Source organism: Cervus canadensis, chromosome 19 (genome assembly GCF_019320065.1).
Source record: "Cervus canadensis isolate Bull #8, Minnesota chromosome 19, ASM1932006v1, whole genome shotgun sequence".
Classification (NCBI taxonomy): Eukaryota; Metazoa; Chordata; class Mammalia; order Artiodactyla; family Cervidae; genus Cervus; species Cervus canadensis.
Genome location: NC_057404.1, coordinates 48,381,969 through 48,399,683, shown reverse-complemented (window position 1 = coordinate 48,399,683; position 17,715 = coordinate 48,381,969). Strand labels below are relative to the sequence as shown.

At 36.6% G+C, this 17,715-nt stretch overlaps 1 protein-coding gene and 1 long non-coding RNA gene across 2 annotated transcripts in view; one reads left to right on the top strand and one right to left on the bottom strand.

The window, feature by feature from the left end:
* The window catches only part of LOC122422269, an 85,619-nt gene that overhangs the window by 27,810 nt on the left and 40,094 nt on the right, over positions 1-17,715 (top strand). The gene's annotated exons all lie outside the window — the stretch shown is intronic.
* Positions 2,131-17,715, bottom strand: part of LOC122422268 (glutamyl aminopeptidase) — a 79,094-nt gene continuing 63,509 nt past the window's right edge. Inside the window, exons 14-20 of the mRNA XM_043438629.1 lie at positions 16,108-16,258; positions 15,022-15,095; positions 14,809-14,913; positions 14,552-14,722; positions 11,334-11,474; positions 3,988-4,066; positions 2,131-2,938 (exon numbers count right to left, since the gene is read on the bottom strand). Coding sequence (XP_043294564.1) covers positions 2,792-2,938; positions 3,988-4,066; positions 11,334-11,474; positions 14,552-14,722; positions 14,809-14,913; positions 15,022-15,095; positions 16,108-16,258 — 868 coding nt within the window. The 3' untranslated portion in view covers positions 2,131-2,791. The remainder of the gene's footprint in view (positions 2,939-3,987; positions 4,067-11,333; positions 11,475-14,551; positions 14,723-14,808; positions 14,914-15,021; positions 15,096-16,107; positions 16,259-17,715) is intronic.

The window sequence follows — 17,715 nt, the reverse complement described above, 5'->3', positions numbered from 1 at the left end:
TGGAGTTATAAACACAGTGTGCAGTTCTTTTTCAATATGGGGTAAAGAGAACTAAGCAATTCATTCTCAAGTTTAGTGTTTATAGGCAAGTTGGGAATCTGTTTCATGCACCATCTCCTTCAAATTTTTTTCTTTTAAGAATTTATTGCTTTGCATTTCTCTAATAATGAGTGATGTTGAGCATCTTTTCATGTGTTTGTTAGCCATCTGTATGTCTTCTTTGGAGAAATGTCTGTTTAGTTCTTTGGCCCATTTTTTGATTGGGTCATTTATTTTTCTGGAATTGAGCTGCAGGAGTTGCTTGTATATTTTTGAGATTAATCCTTTGTCTGTTTCTTCATTTGCTATTATTTTCTCCCAATCTGAGGGCTGTCTTTTCACCTTACTTATAGTTTCCTTTGTAGTGCAAAACTTTTAAGTTTCATTAGGTCCCATTTGTTTAGTTTTGCTTTTATTTCCAATATTCTGGGAGGTGGGTCATAGAGGATCTTGCTGTGATTTATGTCGGAGAGTGTTTTGCCTATGTTCTCCTCTAGGAGTTTTATAGTTTCTGGTCTTACATTTAGATCTTTAATCCATTTTGAGTTTATTTTTGTGTATGCTAACACATATATATGGAATTTAGAAAGGTGATAACGATAACCCTATAAAACAGAAAAAGAGACACAGAAATACAGAACAGACTTTTGAACTTTGTGGGAGAATGTGAGGGTGGGATATTTCAAAAGAACAGCATGTATACTATCTATGGTGAAACAGATCACCAGCCCAGGTGGGATGCATGAGACAAGTGCTCCGGCCTGGTGCACTGGGAAGACCCAGAGGAATCGGGTGGAGAGGGAGGTGGGAGGGGGGATCGGGATTGGGAATACATGTAAATCCATGGCTGACTCATATCAATGTATGACAAAACCCACTGGAAAAAAAAAATAATAATAATAAAAAAAAAAAAAGAATTTATTGCATAAAGCAGAAGGATAAAACATCCCACTTCCTTATTTATCCAGTTGAAACAATATATAGACTTTAAGTGCTGGTTTTGATTATGGTCAATATGAAGTTAGGGTGTTAATCCCCATGAGGATAGTGGGATTTTTTTTTTTTTTCTGATGATTTATGATGTTAATGTTTTTTTCTTCTGAAGTAATTTAAAACAATATTTTAAAAGTTTTAGTCTGAAAATATCTTCTTTTTTTTGTCTCCTTCCTCCTCCCCCCAGTCCACATTTGACTTTGACAGTTTAGCTATGCGGATTGAGAAGTAAAAATTAAGACGCAGCAATAGGAAAGTTTACAAAGTTTGAGAGTCCTTGATTAGGGAACATTTTTTATGTAAAGTAAAAGGTAGGGTTTTGATTGTTTCCATGTGTTTCAATTATCATCAAACCAATCTTAAATTATACTTCTGAAGGTTCCAAATAAATTTAGATTTTCTAGATACAGCAGATTGGAACATACTAATTTACTATCTTTTCTGTCTACTGGACTTGTGTTGTGGATCTACTAGGCATCAAGTGCCATATTAAACATGTTCTTGCCACCAGCTCCTACAAAATTGATCTTTAGTCAAATCAGAATATAAATTTGATTAGTGCTATTCTGTATGAATTGGTGATGAACAAGAAGGCCTGGCATGCTCCTGTCCATGGGGTCACAAAGAGTCGGACACGACTGATCGACTGAAGTGAATGGAACTGATTCTGTATGGATTAGGACATAAAGGTTTTCACATTAAAGTTATATCTAAGAAGATATATCCTCATATATGCAGAGTCATGTTGGGAACATCCATGGGTTTCCTTATTTTCACACTTAAAGACTGCTAGGTTAGATCAAAGCTAAATTCTAATTCCATTTAGGTTTATGGAATGATCACCCTTCTCTCTTGCCTAATAAGTTTCCAATTATTTAGCCCTTTGCCTCTAAAATCCATGTAGGATTTAATCACTATCTTCCCCTTAATTTCATAGCTTATTTGAAGGAACTTTGGAGGGAATGGAGCAAGATGACAGAAAACTAAGCATGAGAAAGACTGGGTTCTTGAATCTTATTGCCTACTGCTAAAGTATTGGGGGAATACTACAGTCACAGTCATTATTATTCCAGAGTAAAGGAACACTGGAAAACAATGTATTTTTTCAAGGTAACCATTCAGATTTATTTTAAAAAGGAGAGGAGAATTCTTTTGTTGATTTTATAAGAACAAAGGTAAGAGTCAGGTATTTCTTTGGCTAATTCATGCAATCCTTGAGTAAAATTTAAACCCAGGTTACTTTGATAGTATTTAAAAGAGTAAAAACATATTGTGAATACAATGATGCTGGATCTGTGTAATTCTGAATAATAAAATAAACATTAAGATGGTAATATTGGTCCCTCAAGTACTGGTATTTAAACTTTAAAAATCATTCAAGAGAGAAGATTAAGTGGTGTTTCTTTGGTACTAAAAATGTAAAGCTATGACCAAATTGTTCTATTTTCACAGATTTAAGATACAAAGAATGATATTTAAAGACCTTAAAATGGCTATTAAATTATCTTCAGTTTGTAAAGAATCTCCTACGAAGTATGCTTAGAAGAAATCCCTGAGTACATTAACTACTCTATTAGTATCTTCCTTCATAAACAAAAAGGAACAATTTAAAAGCTTTTGCAAGACATATAAACACAGTACTTAATGAAAGTAGTATCTATATATAAAACTCCTTCCATAGTGCTTGTAAATTAGGCCACCAAATATTTAACAGGAGAAACAATAGAGTCACAAAATTAAAATATGATATTTGGACACATTAACCATTCAAATCAAGAAACCAATTTCTTATGGTATCCCTGTTTTGTTTTAGCCACTCGATATTGTTTTCCACTGTTTCCAGTACTTGCTCCCTAGGTTTTTGTCCCGCTCCAGCTTCAGGATATCTTTCGAAAAAGCTCTTGATCTATAAAAGAGAAGGCAATAATTAAGAAAGTAATTTTAAGTCCAATTATTCTTCAGGGATTTTATTTACATTCTGGATTTGTTTCCTTCTTCCCTGTAAATTCAGTATCACTGAACAACATTAAGGTACATCTTCTGATGCATCATTCAGATTGAGCCCATCTCTCAGATTAGTAGTCATGACCCCTGGCTTTGGACGCCTGGCAGCATGTCCCGCAAAAGAGACAAAAGAGGCCCTGATGTGTTAGGGAAGGAGAGCGGCACAGTGGTGGCTGGCATGCTCTCTTTGCTTCTGTAGGTTTCTCAGTTTTCTGCACGTTCCCCCAAGGTGTTTCCTGGAAAATCTGTACTGTGGAATGATGGCTTTGCTTAGAGTCTAAGCTCTTGTTGCAAGAGTCTAGACTGTTTTATATACTTTCAGTTCACTCATTGAGGGCTCATCAAAAAATCTCTGTTAAATTTGGTTTGTTTTCCCTCTTCCCTCCAAAACCCTCTCCCAAACTTAACCATAGTAGTATCTGCTATTTACAAAAATAAGAATTATTTTGTTTCACAGAAGGATGTAACATTCCAATATCTTAAACAGATACTGAAAATTCATACAGTCTCTGTCTAACGTTAATGAACACCCCCTCACCCCTCCACCCCAGAGGAACCGAGGTATCCAAAATCTGAAAGACTTGGGCTTAGTTTTGAAATTCCAAAACTCTGAATTCTGAAAGGAATCAAATCTTGACCAGCTTATCCCAGGATTACACTTATCTGGAAAGGGGAGATGAACTGCTCATGGCTTACTAAACTGTATGGTCTCATGGGCCACGAGCCTAAGCCTCCCCAGGCCTCACCTTTCTCAACTTTTAAACTTTATTTCTTGGTTATTTGAAATTTTTTTAGTTTAGAAAAAAAATAGATGTACATTTAATTATCTATAAGAATTATTACTTTTTCCTTGTCTTCTAGAATCTGAATAGAGAAAATATCATTTCTACTTGAAAAAAAAAATTAATTCTGTTCCTTCCTTGACAAGTATAGGGGAATTTATCTCCCTACCTGCCACAGTTGCAGTTCGGTGTTGAATGGCTCTGCTATGGTGACAATCCGGCCAAGGTTTCTGTTATTGAGTGTATACCTGAAGAGAAATTTAGGGGTGGAAAAGGCTACATTAGTGCTCAGAACTTTAAATCTTTCCTCTAGATGCAGACATGTCCTTTTTATTTTGAGAGCTTGTTAAAAGTAATTTTCAAAGTACAGTAAGTATAAAACAGCAAGTAAACATATTTAATTTAAAATAATTCTATTCAGGAGAAATTCGCAGCAACTTCTGCACTTTTTTTTTTTTTTATAGACAGATCCACACCACTTTCCCAGAAATGGTAGACTGGTTGTTATATTCCCCAAATTCTCCTTTTTCCTGCACACATAAGAACCATAGTCAGATTACGTGTCTCAGCCTTCCTATTAGCTAGGTGCAAACAGGTGATCCAGTTCTCATCAATGGAACATAAACAGAAGTGGTAGGCTCAACTTCCACCTTCTTGTTAGGGAAGTAAAGGAAAATTGCTTGCCTTTGATCTTTTCTTCCTTCCCCTTCTTCCAGATTTCAACTACACAGAATAAGGCCCTGGGCCTCATGGAGCACAACCTCCCTGACAACTTGGAATGCTCACTTCAGGAGACCAATCTGAATGAGAAATCATTACATGTGCCCTTTAAGCTGCTGTATTTCTGTGTTTCTGTTACAGGAGAATAGCCCTGTCACCTTTATCTTAACTAATAATCTATGTGTCTTCCTGCAGATACAGAAATTTGAATATAGGTTATTTATTCTGCTTCCATAAAGCTTTATTGGCTACTTGCATATTTGGCATTATGATCTATATCAGCCTGCTAAGCAAAGACATTTGAAGCTAAGTGCAAAAACTTTAGCGATTATATTCTGTTCCTATACCTTTTGCATTTCTCTCTTAAAAAGAATCACAAATTTCCTTAAAAACCAAAGGCAAATGACAGTGATGCAGGTAAAATTTCATCCCAATTAATCACAGTGTAAAGAAAACAATCACAAGAATTATCTATAAACCTTGAATTTTTGGAATGTTGGGAAAGGATAAAGGAAATACATCAACATATAAAGTAAGCATATAAGTAAACAGGAGGAGAAATTTTACATTTTACATTTAAAAAGTATCACATGAAAAGCAGAAATCATGAAGATAAAAACTAATAGTTTGTCACATACACATACCTTAAAAAATTTATGCGAAAGGAAGTCTGCCATAAAATTAAAAGTAAAAATTTATTATTTTGTTGTAAAAAGAGCAAATATTTTGACTATATAAAGAACCCTTTCAGACTGGTGAAAGTCGCTCAGTCGTGTCTGACTCTTTGCGACCCCATGGACTATACAGTCCATGGAATTCTCCAGGCCAGAATACTGGAGTGGGTAGCCCTTCCCTTCTCCGGGGATCTTCCCAACCCAGGGATCGAACCCAGGTCTCCCTCATTGCAGGTGGATTCTTTACCAGTTGAGCCGCCAGGGACACACTTTCAGATTGGTAATAGGGAGAAATATGCCAACATGAAATTAGCAAAAGAATGAATCATCAGTTTGCAAAAGAAATGTAAAGAGAAAATGTACCCAATGGAAACAGATGAAATGTTCTAATGATTACCCACAATTTCAGTATACTAGGTCCAGTGATCACTCTTATCACAGACACCACTGAATTTAAATCCATTATGTCTTTTGTCTTTATTCTCTTAGAAGTCTAAGGCAAACAATTTCCCTTTACTTAATATCACCAGTCATTATCCAAAATGTAAGACTCAGGCATGACCCTGCACCTGTCATGTGTGTACCTCCTTGCCTCTGACTTGGCCGTCTAGAGTTACCCAGCCTCTCAAACCCTTCACCTAGCCCTTTGGAGCTACCCCTTTACAGGGAATACTACTACTCATTTGGAGAATGTTTCTTTTCCTGTATCCTCTGTAGCACCAGGTCAGAAAAGGAATTGGTGTGATCATGCTCCCCGTTATGGATTACAAACCATTATTCCTTCACTCTTTAAGACCCTCCGCTTCTTCAGACTATTCCCCTTCATCTCATTTATGATACACTTTGGCATCTGACTCCTAGTTGTCTTTTCTACCCCAGGCCATGACTTCAAGGTTCACTTAGATGAAGATACAACAGCTTAACTCCTTAGTTTCTTGACCTCCTCATTTCCAATGATATTTTCTCCACTCTACTCCAGCCATCAATTTCCATCATCATAATTTGTGATCATCCATAAGTACTCTACCTCTAAAATCATTAATTTATGTATGCTCCATGACATAATTTACCCTCATTCTTTGACTTTATCTGGATTTCTGGTCCACTGAGCATCTCTATCCCTACTTTCTTCAAGATCATCAGCTTTTCCTTTGCTTTCGCTTTTTTCCTAAAATAGTTTAAATTCCATGATATACCATTTTTCAATAACATTTTTGCTTAAGCCCTAAACTTTCTTATAGTTCAATACACACACACACACACACACCTGAACTCACTGTTATTCTGAAAACTTTATCTTTTCTAGAAATCTAGACATTTTATTTTCGTCACCTCACTTGCCTTCCATTATTATCTCAGTCAGTTCAGTGGATCAGTTGTGTTCAACTCTTTGCAACCCCATGGATTGCAGCACGCCAGGCTTCCCTGTCCATCACCAACTCCTGGAGCATGCTCAAACTCATGTCCATCGAGTTGGTGATGCCATCCAACCATCTCATCCTCGGTCATCCCCTTTTCCTCGTGCCTTCAATCTTTCCCAGCATCAGGGTCTTTTCCAATGAGTCAGTTCTTCACATCAGGAGGCCAAAGTATTGGAATTTCAGCTTCAGCATCAGTTTTTCCAATAAATATTCAGGACTGATTTCCTTTAGGATTGACTGGTTGGATCTCCTTGTAATCCAAGGGACTCTCAAGAGTCTTCACCAATACCACAGTTCAAAAGCATCAATTCTTCGGCACTCAGCTTTCTTTATAGTCCAACTCTCACATCCATACATGACTACTGGAAAAACCATAGCTTTGACTAGACAGACCTTTGTTGGCAAAATAATGTCTCTACTTTTTAATATGCTGTCTAGGTTGGTCATAGCTTTTCTTCCAAGGAGCGAGTGTCTTTTAATGTCATGGCTGCAGTCACCATCTGCAGTAATTTTGGAGCCCAAGAAAATAAGGTCTCTTACTGTTTCCATTGTTTCCCCATCTATTTGCCATGAAGTGATGGGACCAGATGCCATGATCTTAGTTTTTTGAATGTTGAGTTTTAAGCCAGGATTTTCACTCTCCTCTTTCACTTTCATCAAGAGGCTCTTTAGTTCCTCTTCGTTTTCTGCCAGAAATGTGGTGTCATCTGCATATCTGAGGTTATTGATATTTCTCCCGGCAATCTTGATTCCAGCCTGTGCTTCATCCAGCCCAGCATTTCGCATGATGTATTCTGCATATAAGCTGAATAAGCTTTCTAACTTCTAATCTACCAAATTCTAAAGGTTGTTCTTATGTTTTCATCTTTATCATTACATCCACAGTATAATCTACCACCATCTTTTATTAGGATTACTCTAGTAGCTCTATAATTGCTTTCCCAATGTTCCCCATTTAGGCTTTACCACTAGAGCTTTCTTTTGAAAACAAAATTGATCATTTTACTTTCTTACTTAAAACCCATTACTGACTTATCATTGCTTTTAGAAAAGCCCAAATCTTAATGTGATCCCCAAAAGCTTAGCCCTGAGCTTTCCTCTTTTCAGCCAAGAACGCTCACCTCCTGTTCATCTAATTTACTCCTGCCCTTCTTTCAGAATTCAGCTCAGTCATCACTCCCTTAGGGAAGCCCTTAACCTCCAACTTCTCTTGACTTGGTCAGTTTCCCCATTACACTCTTTCGGTGTACCCAGAATCTTTTCTATCTGTAGTTATTACAGTTTTAATTATACATGTATTTATGTGATTCTTTGCTTACTATCACAGGCTTCCCTGGTGGCTCAGATGGCAAAGGATCTGCCTGCAGTGCAGGAGACCTGGGTTTGATCCCTGGGTTGGGAAAATCCTTTGCAGAAGGGAATGGCTACTTGCTCCAGTATTCTTGCCTGGAGAATTCCATGGACAGAGGAACCTGGTGGGCTACAGTCCATAGGGTCACAAAGAGTCGAACATGACTGAATGACTAACACTTTCACTTTACTTAATATTGCTCTTCATCATTAGACTCTAAACTCCATGAAAACAGAGAACCAGATCTTTTTCTCCTTGTACACTATTGTACCTTTAGTGCCAAGCACAGAGCCTAGCACATAGTATGTGCTCCATCATGTTTATTGAATGAAAGAATTATTATTTAAAATGAGATACCAGTTTTCATGTACTCAATTAATAAGAATATTTTTAAATGATAGCACTGAGTATTGGCAAGGGTTGGAAAGTAGGCAAAGTTAATAGTAAAGTTTGTTCTGGGAGACAGTTTTGCAATATTCATCAGAAGCTCTAAAAATGAACACATCTTTTAACTCAGCAGTATTGCTTCTAGTATTATTTGTATCCTAAGGAAATTGTCAAGGACATTCAAAGAGAACGAAGAAGTTCAGTTTCAAAGATGTTCATTAGTGCATTATTTATACAGTGGAAAATTTTGAACAATTTTATTATCCAAGCGATGGAGATTAGCTAAATAAACTAAGATGTTTATTTACATGTTAAATTTACATGTTGAAATATGACTGAGAATTTGCATAGGTAGTTGCAGTTTTTATTCAATCTATTCATTGCTAGTTTCTAAATATATTCTTTAAGTTTTAGTCACAAAGAATAAAACAGAAGATAAATGTTATAGAAATTATAGAAAATCACTGGAAAAACTGTTAGCTGTAATAACAGACTTTCTTCGAATCTGTAAAATATCATTATAGGAACTTAGTATGATTTCCTTTTTTAAAATTTCAATTTTCTTATCATAAAATGGGTATATATTATTTTGCACAAAATATAGAGAAGCAAAAATAAGGATACAGACATCACCCATAATCACACCACCTAAAAATAATCCCTATTGTCACATAGCTATTTTCCCTTGAGTCATTTTTCCATGGATGTTTGTTTATTTACAGAGATGGAATGATATTAGACATATGTTTTTATAATCTGCTGTTTTTTACATTATCCTATATTGTTGCTATCTTTTTATGTCTTTAAATAGGCTTCTTTGATGTTATTTTTAATTCTCAGTCATATTTCAACATTTAATATAAATATGCTTATTCCAAGAAACTAATACCATTTAAGGGGAAATATGTAACATTCAGAAAACTAAGATCATGGCATCTGGTCCCATCACTTCATGGGAAATAGATGGGGAAACAGTGGAAACAGTGTCAGACTTTATTTTTTGGGCTCCAAAATCGCTGCAGATGGTGACTGCAGCCATGAAATTAAAAGACGCTTACTCCTTGGAAGGACAGTTATGACCAACTTAGATAGCATGTTAAAAAGTAGAGACATTACTTTGCCAACAAAGGTCCGTCTGGTCAAGGCTATGGTTTCTCCAGTGGTCATGTATGGATGTGAGAGTTGGACTGTGAAGAAAGCTGAGTGCTGAAAAATTGATGCTTTTGAACTGTGGTGTTGGAGAAGACTCTTGAGAGTCCCTTGGACTGCAAGGAGATCCAACCAGTCCATCCTAAAGGAGATCAGTCCTGGGTGTTCATTGGAAGGACTGATGTTGAAGCTGAAACTCCAATACTTTGGCCACTTCATGCGAAGAGTTGACTCATTGGAAAAGACCCTGATGCAGGGAGGGGTTGGGAGCAGGAGGAGAAGGGGATGACAGAGGATGAGATGGCTGGATGGCATCACCGACTCGATGGGCATGGGTTTGGGTAGACTCTGGGAGATGGTGATGGATAGGGAGGCCTGGCATGCTGCAATTCATGGGGTCGCAAAGAGTCGGACTCGACTGAGCAACTGAACTGAACTGAACTGATGCTGTATATTTATAATATTGATTATTTTTAAAACTAAAATAAGGATTTAATTATATCTTAAATATTTTGAAAAATCATTATGTAAAAATAATCTCTGATTTAATATTATATGGTATGAAGTAGTTATGATTTCAGTCATGTCCCATTGACTTAATTTTTCATTCATAATCATAAATTAAAGTCAAACTTTATCACCACACAATATTGAATTATTGAGTTCATTCAGCTTCACAGTTTCATGTAAGTGTTTAGTGGAATAAATAAAAGCAAATAATAATTTCTGAAGTGTTTTTGGAACTTTGTGGTTAAGTCTCAAACTGGAAAGGACATTAGTGGTTGGTCATCAGCTATCATAAAAATCATAAAGCAAAAGCTTTGTAACAAAGCAGATTATTTATTTTAAGATGACTATAAATTATTTAGAAACAGAGGCAGTAAAACCACTCATTCTGAAGTCTGGAAAATGTTTAAGAGTTTGAAAATATTTGACTGAAGCTTGGCTCATTTCTGTTTTATTTGTCTTATCCTATCTTAATGGGGAAATTATACTTTTTCAAATTAACCATAATTAATATTGGGCTTTTTTGTTTGTTTCTCACATATGGTTATTATATGATTTAGGCTACTTGAAATAATATGAGAATTAGATTATCATACGATGAAGAAATATTAAAAGCCTTGGGAGAGGAGTTTAACTAGCACTGGAAATAGTTCATTAATTTATTTGTCCTGAAAAAATTAAACTTTAGGTCTAATAAATTTAAGGTCAACTGTTTTTGACTTTTATGATCATACAAACCTGTTTTTTCCTACTTCTTAATTTTTTAAGAGGCAAACAATGAACTAACTTTTTAAATGAAATATGCATTATTTGAAATAAATCACAAGTGTATGCTTAGTTGCTCGGTCGTGTCTGACTCTGCGAGCCCATGGACTATAGCCCACCAGGCTCCTCTGTCCATGGGATTCTCCAGCAAGAACACTGGACTGAGTTGCCATTCCCTTCTCCAGAGGACCTTCCCTACCCAGGGATCAAACCTGGGTCTTCCGCATTTCAGGCAGATTCTTTACTGTATGAACTACAGGAAACTCCTTTAGGGTCTTCTCTGATGACTCAGATGCAATTTAGGCATGTTTGAAGATTTCAGAAATCTATTGATCAGTTGGAAACACTACTTTCCAAGAAAGGAATTATGCTTAAACTAGTATATTGCTTCCCTGGAGGGAAAATACCATGATGCTTTACTTCTGACAATATACCATTTCAGATATTGTATAGATGTCAGAGAAAGCACAAAAAAGAGAAAAAAGAACTTGTAGATGGTATCAGACAAAGAGAACAACAAATCATTATCTGATCACCTCACCTGTTGACTAGATATTCCCAGTTGAGTTGTATCCAATTCCAGGCCATAGTCTTCCCATAGCTGTTATATGAGATGTATTGAATGACTGTAAACACATCCTGCGTTTTAATAAGGTTTGGGTCCTTGAGTAAATCCAAATACCTAAAAGAAGTCAAATGGAAAAGCAATTCAAAATGAACTTTCAGTGTTCACCCTTAGCTATATTCCAATAGAACATAGCTTTCATTCCAGTAATTTAATTCTTGAGTCATCAACTGAAACAAATAAGAAAAATAATAAAACATAATTTAATATTTTCTAAAATACTTAACTGTTTTAAATTTTGAGGACTACTGAATTGTAAACTGTATGAAAATTTCAGTTATTTTGGAAGTACTATAACAGCTAAAACCCACAATTTTAACTATTAATTTAAAAAATTAATTGTATTTATTTAATAGAAGCACTTCCTCCATTTGCCTATTATTCCATTAAACTAAAAAAGGAACTAATAAAATACTGATACTCTTTATTTTTCATAATTTTATAAAATTATAAAATTTTGGCTGTGCTGGGTCTTCCTTGCCGCACAGGTTTTTCTCTAGTAGCGGTGCATCTCATTGTGGTGACTTCTCTCATTGTAGAGCACGGGCTCTAGGGCATGTGGGCTTTGGTAGTTGTGGTGTGTGGGCTCAGTAATTGTACCTCCAGGGCTCTAGAGCACGGGCTCAGTAGTTGTGGTCCATGAGCTTAGCTGCTCTGCAGCATGTGAGGTCTTCCTGGATCAGGACTCAAATCCACATCTGCATTGGCAGGCAGATTCTTCACCCCTGCACCACCAGGGAGGTCCTTATATTCTTATTTTATATGGGATTACAGTTAAGTCTTAACTGACGCTTTTGAACTGTGGTGTTGGAGAAGACTCTTGAGAGTCCCTTGGACTGCAAGGAGATCCAACCAGTCCATCCTAAAGGAAATCAGTCCTGAATATTCATTGGAAGGACTGATGCTGCAGCTGAAACTCCAATACTTTGGCCACCTGATATGAAGAACTGACTCATCGGAAAAGACCCTGATGCTGGGAAAGATTGAAGGTGGGAGGAGAAGGGGACGACAGAGGTTGAGATGGTTGGATGGCATCACCGACTCAATGGACATGAGTTTAAGTAAACTCTGGGAGTTGGTGATGGACAGGGAGGCCTGGCGTGCTGCAGTCCATGGGGTTGCAAAGAGTCAGACATGACTGAGCAACTGAACTGAACTGAAGATTGTAAAAAACAACTTTCTAATATAATCTGTATGGTTAAATTAGTTGACTATAATTAGAGTATAAAGCAAATAAGTCCAAGATAAATTAAGTGACCAAATAGATTTTTATTCACTTTATTCCATGGCTGTACCCAGAGGGAATATCTGAGCATGCTCTAATAAACTTCCATAAACTGCACTGGAGTGGGGCACTCCTGAATTTTGTACAATTTATCTTTTATCCTCTAGTTTGTAAGAATATTAGTAAGGCATCTAAGTGGAGCTTCCCAGGTGGCACGGTGGTAAAGAATTTGCCTGCCAATGCAGGAGATCCAAGAGACGTGGTTTGATCCTTGGGTCAGGAAGATCCCTTGGAGTAGGAAATGGCAACCCACCCCTGTATTCCTGCCTGGAAAATTCTGTGGACAGAGGAGCCTGGTGGGCTACAGTCCATGGGGTTGAAAAGAATTGGGCATAACTGAACACACACACAAGGCATCTAAGTACTTGCTAATTTTATCATCATATACAATTAACACCATGACAGCCAAGTAATGAATCAATATGATGTTTTGTAGAATGTCAAGATGATCAAGTTCTGATAGATAGACTATCTTAGGCCAGAGAGAAGGAGACTTCACATATAGCCCTGAGGTGAGATAGTGAAAGTATATTGTTGGCCCTGCTAAGTAAAAACAAACAGTTTCTGGTAGCTCTTACAAATTTGTTCTTGCACTATCATTTACTATTTATATTCTGCCTCTCCCATGAACCTATAAGTTTCTCAAGAATAGATATTATTCTTTTTCATTTTTATTCCCACAATCTACATACCTATACATAGAAAGGATATCTTAAGTGTTGGTTAAATGAATGAAGCAAATAACTCATTATCTATACAAGCAAAAAATGAATAAGGCAGAAACTAGTTGATTTGGGACATAGGTGTGAAGTGGGAGAACATTCATAGATGGGCTTCAAGTGGTCTTTGTATATTTTGAGTATAATGTAAATAACTATTTGTGTGTGCATGCATGTTGTGGTGGACAGTCCTCTGCTGACAGAAACCAGTTTCGTCCTGGGTTTGGATCAAGGTATCCATCCTAAAGGAGATCAGTCCTGGGTGTTCATTGGAAGGACTGATGCTGAAGCTGAAACTCCAATACTTTGGCCACCTCATGCGAAGAGTTGACTCATTGGAAAAGACCCTGATGCTGGGAGGGGTTGGGGGGAAAAGGAGAAGGGGACGACAGAGGATGAGATGGCTGGATGGCATCACCGACTCAATGGACATGAGTTTGAGTAAACTCTGGGAGTTGGTGATGGACAGGGAGGCCTGGCGTACTGCAATTCATGGGGTCGCAAAGAGTCGGACATGACTGAGCGACTGAACTGAACTGATCTTTGATTCTAGGGAGGGCAAATTGCTACCCCATCGTCAGAGTAGCATGATTGGCCCAAGTCACTCAAAGGAACTTGAGTTCGTCGTAGTCAGCAAGTGATCAAGTGGTAGACCCAGAGAATCACCCAGAATGATCAAAGGTGACCTAGTGCTGGATTATGAGAGGAAGTGGAGATAACTGACCTCTTATCATAAAAGACAGAGTCTTGTGAGGAGGAGCTCTTTTGCTCCTGTCTTTCTTCCATTGAACATATTTATGTGAAGACAAAATATTTGGAGCTCTGGAAGTCATAAAACATCCAACATGTTGAAGATAGCAGAAAAGAAAGAGAAAGAGCCCTGGTCTTGGATAAAATGTTGAATCACTGTACATGACTGGAAGTTATCTACCTCTAGAATTTTTTATATGAGATAATGTGTCTTTATTTTTTAAGCCACTCTTACATGGATATTTTGTTTCTTGCCAGGAAAATAATTTTTTAATAGACTTTATTGGAAATGTATCTTCCATTAATTAGCATTTTAAAGAGACTGTGACATGTAAACTATCAAGTACCATTCATGTAATTTTTAAAAAGTTCCAGCTTACCTTGACAAAAGAGTAACATTCTTCACTGATGCTAATCCATACAGTAGCTTTTCTTTTTCTTGAGCTAATGAAGTTTTCTGGTATTGCTCTAGAGTGTAATTCCATGAAGTCTCATTGCCAGAGTTCTGCATACCATACCGATATACCAGAAGCCTGAGATTTACAGGAAGGCTAGAAGAAGAAACAGTGTTTCAGAGATTTAATTCCTCATTTCTCAGTTTAAAGTCTTCTAGATATGAAATCATGGGAACAGTCACCTTACAGTCCCAGTTAGCCACTCCTGAAATAACTGGGAAGCATTGTTCAAGGCATCACTGTCTCCCATCTTGCACGCCAGTCCTAACACAGAGGCACGGAGTAATCTAAGAAAACAAACACACACAGAGCTGGGGCCTTGAGCACTTTTCAACATATCTTAACACACACAAATATTAAACAAAAGTTAATTTTTAAAAAGGTAAAAAAATTACTTTGTGAGGTGGTCTCCAGTATCATTCCATCCCAGAAAATCTGCAATGGGCTTCACTTGATCTCGGAAGTATTTCTGAAATAAAAGCACCATGTGCAGTGAGTAATAATTTACTATTTAGCAACAGTCTCCCATTTATTATTATCTACAGTTCCCAGCGGTAATCTTTTCCCCTACTAGTTCAGAGAACTTTGGGCCTGTACTTAGGAAAGGAATATATTCCAGTTTTTATCACATAGCAATTTTACTTCAGTCCTGAACATAAGAACATTCTGGATCACTCTCTAATATATAGAACTTTGGGTCATCCCCTTTTAACCTCCACTTCTTAGCTGACATTTTAATAAATAGAATAACACCTGATAGACTTATCATACTAAAGATTGCTCAAGTATTAATGAAATAGTAACTAATATTTGTATATTGACTTAAGATCTACAAAGGATATTTATATTATATGATTCTTACTATCCCATTACCATGGGCAGTCAAGTACTAACTTCCTATTGTACAAAGAAAATAAAGAAATATGAAATCATTTTTCCAATTTCTTTCATAAAGAAAATGGAAGAGCTAGAAATTGGAATCCAGAATTTGTTTAAAATTACAAGTGTCCTTGTAATCAGAAAGTGCTACAGAAATCACAAAGTCAAGAAAAGTAGTCTGAATGACTGTCATAATAAAATCTCAATGTGGAAATAACAGCAGTAATAATAAGGAAAATGATGTTATATTTTGATAAGAATAAATTCATTTTAACGTAGATAAATCCATTAAAAATAGGATCTAGTTTGTATCTATGGTTTAAAACATTATTTGTTTTAAATAAAATATTGACTATTGTATTTCTTCTAACACTAAAATGCACCTTTAAGTGGTATACCGAACCAGAAATACTGATACACTTCAAGCTGAAAGAAAAGAACATCTCTTTGATTTGATTAGTCAAGTCATTGTAATTTCCTTTGATTTTACTTGGCAGTCAAGATTTGCTTTTGTGTTTCCCAGGAGTTCCTTCTCTCAGAAATTTCCTATTCTACCAATGGGACTAAACATCTACTTTCATGAGCTATAGCATTAGCATTACCTCAATCACAGGGTATAGCTCTTTATCATCTTCAAACATGCTAATAATATAGGTTACAGCTGAAATGACTCTGTGCCATGGTAAATATTCCTTTTCTTCTTTGAGATACTTGGTCAAGTTCAGAGCCTCCTTATAATTTAGAAGCTGAGCTCTAAGAAAGAAAAAAAAATCCCACAGTAAATTAAAACCAATAGATTGGTTTCCTTTGACTGAAAGTACTAATGTGGGCATCATAGACTTCAATGTTAATGAGAATCCTTCAATTAAACAATTAAGAAAATGCATTACTATAAAGGTCCAATCAAAGAGGTTTCTTCACAATGATGTATTAATGTTTTCATATGTTCAACAATAAAGGGGAAGACAAAACATTAAGGTATGCATTGAAAAATTGCTGTGGCAGAATTTTAGATAAAACAAAAGCCATTTAGTTATATGGTTAATATTGACAAATAGAAACTTTTAAACATTAGGTTCACTAGCTGATTTTAATATACAAACGCACCATTATAAATGTACCTTATTGAATTTTTTATATTTGACATGAATAAGAAATATAATAGTACTTGTGAATCATCAATTGAAACATTCAATTGAAATGTTTTAAGGAGTACATCTCCTTTTAATACATTTCCCAGTAATATTTGTAAATAAAAATGGATTTTGTTCCTCAAAACAATGTGAAATTACTATTGACACTTTAGTGTTTAAAGAGTCCAACTTATTCCTCCTTAGAAAAGATTTTGGAACCTTTTGAAATAATATTCTCAGAAATCTGTTATGCCTGAAATTTTAGCCTAGGTTTTGTAAAGACTCTTAGGTGGGAATCCTGTCTTTCCAAATTACATTTTGAAAGTTTCAGTTAAATAATAAACTTTAAATTACTGAGGAGTGAAAAAGTTGGCTTAAAGCTTAACATTCAGAAAACTAAGATCGTGGAATCTCGTCCCATCACCTCATGGGGAGACAGTGGAAACAGTGTCAGACTTTATTTTTTGGGGCTCCAAAATCACTGCAGATGGTGACTGCAGCCATGAAATTAAAAGACGCTTACTCCTTGAAAGGAAAGTTATGACCAACTTAGATAGCATATTAAAAAGCAGAGACATTACTTTGCCAACAAAGTTCCGTCTGGTCAAGGCTATGGTTTTTCCAGTGGTCATGTATGGATGTGAGAGTTGGACTATGAAGAAAGCTGAGCGCCGAAGAATTGATGCTTTTGAACTGTGGTTTGGAGAAGACTCTTGAGAGTCCCTTGGACTGCAAGGAGATCCAACCAGTCCATCCTAAAGGAGATCAGTCCTGGGTGTTCATTGGAGGGACTGTTGCTGAAGCTGAAACTCCAATACTTTGGCCACTTCATGCGAAGAGTTGACTCATTGGAAAAGACCCTGATGCAGAGAGGGATTGGGGGCAGGAGGAGAAGGGGGCGACAGAGGATGAGATGGCTGGATGGCATCACCGACTCGATGGGCATGAGTTTGAGTAAACTCTGGGAGTTGGTGATGGACAGGGAGGCCTGGCGTGCTGTGATTCTTAGGATCGCAAAGAGTCGGACACGACTGAGCGACTGAATTGAACTGAAGTCGTACTGGTGCATTGAGTGAT